At 36.4% G+C, this 11,191-nt stretch overlaps 1 protein-coding gene across 1 annotated transcript; it reads right to left on the reverse strand.

Annotated features, from left to right (window-relative positions):
• Nucleotides 1-4,216: 4,216 nt before the first annotated feature.
• On the reverse strand, nt 4,217-6,951 carry LOC140879692 (ras-related protein RGP1). Its single transcript, XM_073283529.1, has 2 exons — nt 6,706-6,951; nt 4,217-4,999 (listed from the first exon to the last, which is right to left on the reverse strand). Exons 1-2 carry the CDS (start codon nt 6,933-6,935, stop codon nt 4,552-4,554), a joined length of 678 nt encoding a protein of 225 aa, XP_073139630.1. The 5' UTR covers nt 6,936-6,951; the 3' UTR covers nt 4,217-4,551.
• Nucleotides 6,952-11,191: the final 4,240 nt, after the last annotated feature.

The raw sequence follows: 11,191 nt of genomic DNA on the forward strand, positions 1-11,191 counted from the left end.
GAAGTTCAAGGGGCATAGAAGTGGATACGAAATTTTTGCTTTTAAAGGATTCTTTTGTGTGTTTGTCAAGCTGACATGCATTATAAACAGAATCTAATTTTAAATTCAGCTTTGACATACCAACAACTAGATCAAATTTAAAAAGTTTTTCAATTGTACTATGACTAACATGACCTAATCGTCTATGCCAAAGAATGTTGTCATCAACATTTACTGATACAAAGTTTTTTACATTTGAAAAAGATAAAACATTTAAAGAAACCTTGTATACATTTTCACTTCTATATCCTTTGAAATTTATGAATTTGTCATGAGTGAGTGATACAGTGCAGTGTTGAGAATTGAATTTGACTTCATAATCTCTATCACACAATTGACTTATACTTAGTAGGTTATTCTTAAGTCCTTTCACAAGAAGAACATCATCAGTCATAGTAACGTTAGATATACCTATAGATCCGATGTCTTCAATGACTCCTTTGTTGTTGTCTCCAAAGGTAACCGTTCCTTTTTCCACTGGTTTGATTGATTGGAGCAATGTCTTGTTTTTCGTCATGTGTCTGGATCATCCACTGTCAGAATACCAAATGCTTGGGGGCATACTTCTTCCATGTCCCTGCAATATTAGTTTTTGGTACCCTTTAGTTCTTTGGGTCCATAATTATTAGGATAATAATATTTACTTAGTAACATAATCGACAATGTCTAAGAGTGCTCTTAGGAAAGGTAGGTAGGGCTAAGACCTCTTTAAAAACCTATCTCTTTAGACAGAGCAACGTTCATCAGGGAGACTAGTCGCAAGTCAAAGAAATTTAAACCGGTCTGTGAAGAACTCCCTTAGATCATGTTTTCCTAATGTCACCTCGTAATTATTGAGAAATATTAGGCCTCCATTTCATATAGATCATTTTATTATACTGATGTCTAAGTGATCTACATTTAGATCCTATATGACCAAATTTGCAGCAATAAGTACAGGTAGGGGTGATCTCATCTTAGCCTTAGCTATAAGACTAGCAAAGTCAATAGATTTACTACCGTACCCTAATCCACCTTTATCAAAGCTACTACATTGCATGCTAAGTAGATTATTCATTTTATTGCTACTAACATTAAACTTATCAAATGATTTTTCTAGGTGAGCTATGTATGCCATCCTTTAATCTTAGGTTTTAATGCTCCTTAGATTCTAATTCATTTTTCATATTTTTATTTTATTTTCTAAGTGATTTAGCCATGTCAAACATTTTTTTATAGACATATAATAACTCATCATAAGAAGATACCTCATCATCGTCGTCGGAGACGATGTCATCATCCCTAGCCATGAGGCATATGTCGGCTTCCTCATCATCGTCGTCACTGTCGCTCCACGTTGCTATGAGTGCCTTCTTTTTCCCTTTGTCAACTTTCTTTTTGAGAGGTCATTCATTTGCGTAGTGACCCGTTGTTGGTAGTTGTAGCAATAACTTCTTTCTCAACCTTCTTGTCCTTTTTGAACTTGTTGGTTCGTATGAATGTTTTGAATTTTTTTGTGAATAGAGTCATATCATCTTCTTCTTCTTCTTCAACGTGAGTGGTTAAAGCTATTCCTTTAGCTTTGCTCTTGTCTTCCTCCTTCTTGTTCACTTTTCTAGTTGATACTTCAAGTTCATGGGTTTTATGGTCCCATGAAGTTCGTCGAGGTCGTAGGAGGTGGTATCACCTTTGTTGGATTCATTTATCGTCTTTCTCTTTGCATCCTACTCCGTTGGTAATGCTCGTTTTGCTCTTCTCCAAACTTGTTTGGGAGGATAGGTTTCCCCTAGTTGACCAAGCTCATTGATGGTTTGAGTGAGCCTTCAAAACATGGTATCAATATCTTCTTTGGAATCCATTTCAAAGGTCTCGTATTTGAGTTTTTGTAGATTAATCTTCGTTTCTTTGACTTGATTGGTTCCTTCATCACAAATTTCCAATTTGTCCCAAATCTCTTTTGCCAACGAACACATAGAGATTCATTTGTACTCGTTCATATCTAGGGCACAATACAAAATATTCATAGCTTTAGTATTTTGATATATTAATCGCATATCCTCTTTTGAAAAGTCATCCATTCCTTTCGAAATTTCATTCCCATCCACTATTTTCATAGGGGTGTAGGGACCTTTCACCGTCACTTTCCAAATATCATAGTCTACGGGATATATAGAGACATTCTATTTTTCCAATATCCGTAATTTATGCCGTTGAAAAGAAGAGGACGATTGGTTAATTGTCCTTGAACATAATCACTCTCTAGATTGGTCATAGAGGCTTTTGAAAATATTTTCAAAATGTGGTTCTGTTACCACTTGTTAGAACCTAATTGGGGGGAGGGGAGAATTAGTATCTATTGGTCTCTTTAGCAATTTAAAATGAATTTGCAAAAACGCAAGCGGAAGACTTAGGGACAATCAAATATAAATGCAGTAGTAAATAAAGTAAATGACAGAAAGTAAATAAAGCGATAAATAAGAGAAGATATGTTTATTGAAGTTCGACGATAAATCGTCTATTTCTCTCCTTCTTGGTTAATATCGATTAACCAAGGTATCACTAGCACTTCGTCTTGGCCTTGATGTCTCCAAGTTAGTCGATACAATAACACGATCACCGCGTCTCTTGGCCTTAAGGGCTCCAAGGATAGCCACACAACAACTTAATACACTTGGCCTTAAGGGCTCCAAAGATAGCCTCACAACTCAATAAACACAGCTTCTCACTCGAGTATACACGACTTTGATTTTTAAGCACTATACAACTCGATTACACAAATGTATTTGAGAGACTCGAAATATGCTTAGAAAGATTTGAAGGATCGCTCAAATGATGATTGAATGGATGAGAGCATTGTTGGATGAGTTGTATTCCAAATTGCCTCGGAAATGCTCTATTTACAGTGCTGAAACGGGTGAGATCGAAGCTTCTGATCTATCTTCGGAGCTTTCGATCTTCTTCAAATTCAAATTCAAATTCAATTTTTTCGGCGCTGTGTAGCGATCGAAACTTCCGAACTGTACATCGGAGCTTCCGATCGTCGGCATTAAATACATTGTCGTGCAAAAGTCTTCGGACAAATCCTGCAATCGTCGTCGGAGATCAGAACTTCCGATCAGGGAACGGAGCTTTCGAACGTGTGCCTTCGCAGCTTCCAAACTGCTTCCGAAGAATAAACAATTGCTTGAAAATGATCGGAACTTCCGATCTCGGATCGGAGCTTCCGAACGTGTCTATCGCTAGTTCCGAACTTGCTTTCGAAGCTTTAAAAATAATCACAAATATTGATCGGAGCTTCCGAACTGGTCCTTCCGTACAGCTTCCGAACAAGTTTCCGAAATAGTTTCCAAAGTGTGCACAATATTTTCTTCAATCTTTTGAACTTGCGATCAATTTTTTTATCAATCATTTTTTAATATCTGCAAATTTCTCACTTAAAAATATTATTAATAATTAACCTAGTTTTGTAATTATCGAAACATAAATTTTGAGATATGTTAATGCATTAAAAATATTAATCTCACAACACGAGATTTGTATGCGTTTAAGGCGTAACAAATTTTTTTGGGTCCAACCGAATTCGACCCGTACCAAAAAACCCTTCACCCTAACCCGATATTTTTCGGGTCGACTCGTGTCAGGTTGAATTCATTTTTTACACCTTTTTTTCTGGGGTACGTGCGCTCCAATTTGACAATATCGAGAGTTAATATTATTAAGAGGTTTGCACAAATATTAGATTTCACAAAAGTACTATATATAATTAACCCAATGAAATCCATTGTAAAGTGTTGTGGATGGTGTCAAAATCCACACAAGAAATCTAGGTATTGTGCTATTTTTATACATTTTTCCGATGGTTAATTGCATGCATTATATCCATGAAATTTCAAAATTTCTAAAACCCTCCACATGAAAAAAAAAAATACATATTATCTCTCTATGTTTTTAAAATCTTGAATACACACGTCTCTATATTTTCAAATCTGAACACATACACCCTTGTATGTACGTGTTTTGAGAAGTATATGTGTCCTATCAAGATTTGAAAACACAAAAAATTAATTTATTCTCTTTGTGCATTAACTTTGTAATTTTCAATTTAGTTTATATCATTTTTTAGAAAAAGCCTGTCGATCAGCACCAATTTAGCATAATATTTCAAACTTTCACCAAACACATCAACTGAATATTTACTAGAAAATACAAAAGAAGCCATTTCATTCATCGTTACAAAATACGATTGCGGTATGTGTAACAAGAATTACATGGTACGTAAAGTTCAAAAGATATTTCAGAGCGAATCTTGGGCAAGAAGATACGGAGATACAATGTGTGTTATAGGTCAGCAGAAAAAATAAATGGGTCATGGAGAAAACTAGCACACCAAAGACACAACAAAATGGTTTCACTTAACCAATATCATACAAATCCGGAAAAATTTAAATGGTCTGAAACCCGAAGTTGCAGCACGTGCACCAGGTGGTACTACAGATAGTAGTACAAAAACATGGGAAAGTCGAAGACTTGGTCTTATGATGTTCTGCAACAAGTGAACTTGTTTCCAGTTGGCATAGGCTCCTGTCCAGGCACAACAATATTGGTTCCTTTGAGAAGTGCCGAGCTTCCTGCAGATTCTGATTCATTTGCAACGAGTGCTTTCTTGCTGACAACTCGATAAATGTCAGTCAATACCATTAGGAAAGCTGGTTCAACATTGGTTGCTTCAAGGGCAGATGTTTCCATAAAGAAAAGACTTTCTTTCTCAGCGAAATCTTTAGCATCTTCAGTTGGGACAGCTCTAAGAGATTCTAGGTCCGTTTTGTTGCCTACAAGCATAATGACTATGTTCTTGTCAGCATGACCACGCAATTCCTCGAGCCACCTAGCCACATGATCAAATGTTTGACGCTTGGTGATGTCATAAACCAGCATTGCCCCCACCGCTCCTCTGTAATATGCACTTGTCACAGCTCGATATCTGAAGACATCAGTTTTTTGAAAGCAAGTGGAAGAATTAACGAATGAGAGAAACAACCAATGGAATGGAGGGACGATAAATTGCAAAAGAAAAATGGAGTAAAGTAGGGGAAAAAGATCATAAACAGAAGAGTGAGCAAGGACATCAAAGCTATATATGGTCTTCCCCGGTCAAACCTGAATTGTTTCTTTTATAGCATCAAACTCACGTAAATCTAGCTGGCAGCCAGTAGGTACATCAGGAAAAAAATCACACCAAAATCATGAGGAATTACAAACTTCAATGCAAACGATTTAGTTTGTAGCACATAAAAGAAACAATTCCGGTGTCCAGTTCTAAGCAATAATCTATATAATTATGGTCTTAATATATCCCAAAAATTTTGAGTTATTTTATACAGCAAAAGAAAGAATATGTAGAATGCAATCATTGCATTACTGGTTCCCTTGATAATTAAGAATATATTGATTCCTCAGCATCAGTCTCCTGAGAAGAGATACCCATAGCATTCATTACAACACAGAAGATAGTAGAAGCTTGCATTTCACAACCACTGTGGTAAAACATAGAGAATCTACGTTCCCAATCAAAGAGAGAAAGAACCTCAAGAGCACCATATTGCTTGAATTAGTGAGTTTACAGTTAATTGCAACAAAATGAATGTCACCAACCACTTAAGCAATTCTAACATGAAATTCAGCTAAAAAGAAAGCACTTACTCTAGTCTTATCTTATGAAATATATTATAATAATAATTATAATAATAATAGGAAGATGCGGCGATGTTCTTAAGTTGAGACCAAAAGGCATGTTCATAGGTTAAGACGAAAAGGAAATGGAAGTTCAAGGAATTCAGCAATCTAAAGTTTATGAGATTCTAGTATAAATTTAAGGGAACAGTTTCCAGGACAACTTCTACAGATTTGGTTCCTTCTAGTCCATGACAAACACCGTGTCGAGGAATTACTGCATGGAAAAACTCCAAATGAGTAAGAAAAGTTAAACTACAACAGAATAAAAAAAGGACCATGAAGAATATGTAGAATAGGGGTTGACATGTTTCAATCAATCTTGATGATACTGTGGCACAAATTTTCAGTATTGAATTCTACTCGTTTTTGTGAGGAAAAAGGTCCTACTAATCATTACTTTTTTTGGGGGGATTAAACTAATCCTTACATTTGCTAGATAAGTCAAATGCATTCTAGTGGAATTAGTTTTATTCCAAATATTTTCCAACATCCCAAAACTCAGCTTCTTCGCATTCTCAAACATAGGACTGAATAACTGAGTGACTGACATAATTGGCTAACTATTTTTTGAAAAATAATATATTTCCTCATCCCCCAGGTAGCTAAAAATCATTGAACTTGGGATGTAAGTACCTAAACGTGAACTGCTACAGCCTTAAGAGCTTAAATTGTCACTTCCATGTTGCACGCAGCTCCACATAAATCTAAGCTATTTGCATAAATAACTGATCAGTTATTTAAGGACCAAAATGATTATCAATCAAATTCAAGGATATAACAATGCACCAAGTCAAACCAAATCAATTCCACCAATAAACTCACAATAACTCGCTGCATGACAAAATTATGGTGAACAAGTAAAACATAAGCTCAAGGACATACAAACAGAATATCACAGCTTCCCGGTTTCAGAAATAGGAAATCAGAAAAAAAAAATGAAGGCACAACAAATACCTTTCTTGGCCGGCCGTATCCCAAATCTGGGCCTTCACGGTCTTGTGATCGATCGTAAGAGTTCGCGTTTGGAATTCGACACCAATCGTGGCCTTAGAATCCAAATTGAACTCATTCCTCGCGAATCGAGCCAGGAGCTGAGACTTCCCAACCGCAGAATCGCCGATCAACACAATTTTGAAGACGTAATCTATCTTGTTGCTGAAGTCCCCTTTATACGTACTCGACATCTCCTCCTCCAACTCCCTCGATCAATCAAACAATCGAAAGTACACACTACAACAGAATCTAAAAGAGGATCAATCGGCAAAAAGATGGGATTTATGACATAATAATTTTGTGAAAGAAGAGGAGAAAGGAAAAAGTGTCAAGTTTGAATATTTGTGACTTGGTCGGGCTTCATCTTTCTGTTTTTTTTTTTTTTGGAAATCAAAGTTTAATTCAAATTACATTACAAATAAATACGGTATTTCTATTATCTACTTTAAATAAAATTATACAATGCACTATTCAAGTCTTTTTTTTTTTTATTTAACTCGGCACTATTCAAGTTTTTTACTATTATATATCTATACTTCTATACTATATTATAAAAACTATTTTTTGGTATGGTGTGAGGACACCAAAATTTCTTTTCTGTTTTGCTTCTTGATTGCAGCAAAATTTTCACGATAGTTTCTTCCATTTTCTCTTCAATTGGAAATCTAACTGCTCATCCACATACATTTTCAGAACACAAAATTTTAATATCATATATTATATTATACACGCAATGCGTGTGCTCCGTTACTAATATAACTAAATTATACATCTAACTTATTTTGGATATTGAATTTGAAATAAATTAGTTTTAAAATATTCGAGGTTTTAATACTGATTCAAAATATTTTATACATGCTATACCACAGTTTTAATTCAAAGAACATGTCTCTTATGACGCGATCTTGAAAAATTTTATTTGTGAGATAGGTCAACTCGCCCTATATTTACAATAAAAATTAATAATTTTGGACTAAAAGAAATATCTTGACGTCCCGAACGTCTCATTCCTACTTAATCATACATCTAACACGGAAAATACGGAATATTTTTTTTGTAAAATATGAGAAATACTCGCGAATATAATCATTCAAAATAAATCTCAAAACTTCATATTCAATTGTCTACATACGGATATTCTTAAACTCCGAACTTTCTAATATGCAAGATTTGAAATCAAGGAAATAATTAAAACTCAACTATTGTATCAACCATGAATCAAATTAAATAGTCATAACGAAATGAGATGCAAAATTTTATTGACATGTCGTTAAGAGGTTATCGGACAACTTGACATGCAACTTCCCTCTTACTCGGTCACTCTGCCCTTGTTCATCCTCAAACTCATTAATGGAATCCTCCTAACTTGCACCATCCAAACATAATGAATTTAAAAACTTAACAAGTGCATTTAAATAATAACTAGTACATAATAAAATCCTAAAACATGCGTAGGACGAAATCATAACATATAAGTATAACATTCATTGCTTTGAGGGATTGCGTCTTCAATGCGCTCAAATTTGCTTGAATACTTTAAATGATTATTATTATGTATTATTGATCATAATTACAAATGATATCATTCATTCCAAATTATTATGAAACATTGTAAATATGCCAATAAATGGTCCGCAGAGCAATCAATAGCCGAATAGGTTGTTTAACGTAACTATTAGATGTTAGGACTTCAATGAGGTCTAATTGTCTGAATACTTTTAATCCTTGATGTAGTGTCCTGGTAACAATTGCACGAGATATCGTCCATTTCAAATGTTTAAGAACGTGATATTATCAGTAAACATATAAATTGTGCATGAAGCAATCAAAAGCCTTACAGGTACTATAAAGTACTAGAAGTTGGGAATCCAATACATTCTAATTGGCTTGAATACCTTCAATTCTTAATATGGTTTATTGTTGTGTCACATGGTTAGGAAAATTCGGTGGGTGGTTCTAATATGAGACCTTGTGCCTAGGGATAGGTGTTTGCTTTAAATCAGACACATGCCAAGAAGAGAATGAGAGGATCATCATAGGTACGTTTGGTTTATGTGGTATACATGCATATGTTCTTATTGATACCAGTGTATCTCATTATTTTAAATCGACATGTTTCATTAAGCATATAGTAGTCCGACTCCATTTTACAAGATTAATTTAAGTAAAAATGGTTAAACATGGATTAGGGGCTTAATTTGGAATTAATTGGACAATTTATGAAAATTTGACCAAGGAGGGTTCGGACCGTTCGAACCAGGATCGGAAGATCCAAACCACTTCGGAGGCATGAACCAAGGATCGGAGGCTACGGAGGGATCGGTCCGTCCGAACCCGAGATCGGACCGTCCGAACTCAGTTAGGCCTTGCAAGTGTGAGGTGTCAAGACTGACCAAACACGTAGCAAGATCGGACCGTCCGAAGTCAGGATCGAACCGTCTGAAGTGTGCATGCAGTGACATGTTATGCATGCAAGGTTCGGACCATCCGAAGTCCCAGATCGGACCGTCCGAAGTTCGCCTATAAATAGGCCATCTGAGGCCTCATTTCATTCACACCTTTCACTTCTTTCTCTCTCGATATTAGTGTATTCTAGGCATTTTGGGATGATTCCATCCTTCCTAGACTTGGACCGGGAGTTGGCGAGGCGCTCCGGGGTTTCTGCGGAGAGGTGCCCAAGTTTTGGGGCAGTCGTCATCAGAGGGCTGACAACGGATGCAGGTATAGCTCTGGCACCTTATAGTAAATAGGGAGTACGCTATAGTGTAGTTAAGGCTTTTAGAATAAGGTTATAATGCATGAGTACTTTGCATTGTAGTACGGATGATAGGTTTGGAGATAGAGCTGGTCTAGCTTGCCTAGTGTATGAGATATGAAAGTATTAATCGAGATATCCAGATTGAGTATGCATGTATTATGTGTTTGCATGGATTATGTGATTGCATGTTTTATATGCCTTTATATATACAGCATGTCATGACTGTATGTTGCATACATGAGCATATTGAGCCTTTACCTTAGAGGTATCATGTAGTAGGGCGCTCACCCTACGAGTTTGTGGATGATTGGATAGGTAAGTCTTGTGTCAGGTCACCGTGATGGTTGGACACATGTACTAGTATTAGGTCACCATTATCCACTGGGTATATGAGCCACCTCTTGAGGCAACGATGCAGCGTGCTATATACACTGGACACGGTCTATGAGCTAGTTTCTTGACCTGAGTGTCTTGGTACCCAGTTCATTTGCATTAATGCGCTTATAATAGTGTATACTCATACTCTCATACTGAGCTTTTCATGCTCATGTCTCGTACCTTGTTATGTCTGGATACCCTATTCCATGGGGCATGTCTTCGGTTGGATGAGGCGGGTGGTTCCAGGAAGGCTTGGGCGACGGATGGACAACAAAGATATTTGTCTAAGCTGTTGTTTTCTGATGTATTTGGGTTGATACATTTTGGATTATTCGATATAGTTGTATAACAGTATTTACAGATTCCTTTCTTTGGGATTGTAATTTGTTTATGGTTTTTTGCTGTTATTTCTGATTATTTGTTTTTAAGTTTAAATGCATGCTTAAGCTTTTCATTAATAGGTGATCATGATGCGGGTCACTACAAAGCATTATAAGACACCTTATATTTCAATAGACGTCTTGTTATCTGTCTCTAGCCCGATGTGTCAGTCTATTTTGGCTAACTGGGTAGTGGGGGTTGTACCTTAGAGTTTGAGGGTAGGAGTTTGACCGCAAACCTAATGGTGTTAGCCATGGAAGACTTTGAATGTATTCTGGAGATAGATCTATTGACTACATAGAGCCACTGTGGACTGTTTCCAGAAGTTTGTATAGTTTCGTTCGGTAGGAAATGATAGTTGGTGCTTTTGCAGTGAGGAGCGCGACCTCCGATACCAGTGGTATCCGCTCTAAAAGTCTGTCGTGCTTTAGAAGCGGGCAGGAAAGATTACCTCATCTGTGAGATTGATATGTCCACTGAGGGTATTGGTATTCAGGATCTTCCAGTTGTGAATGAATTTCCAGAAGTTTTTCCCGATGAGATTCATGTTTTTCCTACATGTTTCGAATTGTGTCACGATCAAGAACAAGTATACATTGCCTCGTATTGATGATTTGCTCGATTAGCTTCAGGGGATGTCCGCCTATTCCAAGATTGACTCGTGGTTATCATCAGTTGAGGGTCCGAGATGAAGATATGCCTAAAAATACATTTCGTACTAGGTTCGAACATTACGAGTTTCTAGTAATACCGTTTGGGTTGAAGAATGCACTAGCTGTGTTTATGGACCGATGAATCGAGTCTTTAGAGACTATCTAGACATGTTCGATGTGGTGTTTATCGATGATATCCTGGTGTAATCTCGCAATATAGATGAACATGCATGTTATTTGAGGATTGTTCTGCAGGCTCTTCATGAGAAATGGTTGC

This window comes from Henckelia pumila, chromosome 2 (genome assembly GCF_033568475.1).
Source record: "Henckelia pumila isolate YLH828 chromosome 2, ASM3356847v2, whole genome shotgun sequence".
Classification (NCBI taxonomy): Eukaryota; Viridiplantae; Streptophyta; class Magnoliopsida; order Lamiales; family Gesneriaceae; genus Henckelia; species Henckelia pumila.

Coding starts and splice junctions, on each gene's coding strand:
- LOC140879692 (XM_073283529.1), bottom strand. CDS start 6,935: ATGTCGAGTACGTATAAAGGGGACTTCAGCAACAAGATAGATTACGTC. Junction 5,000..6,705: donor GATACGGCCGGCCAAGAAAG/GTATTTGTTGTG, acceptor TGATGTCTTCAG/ATATCGAGCTGTGACAAGTG.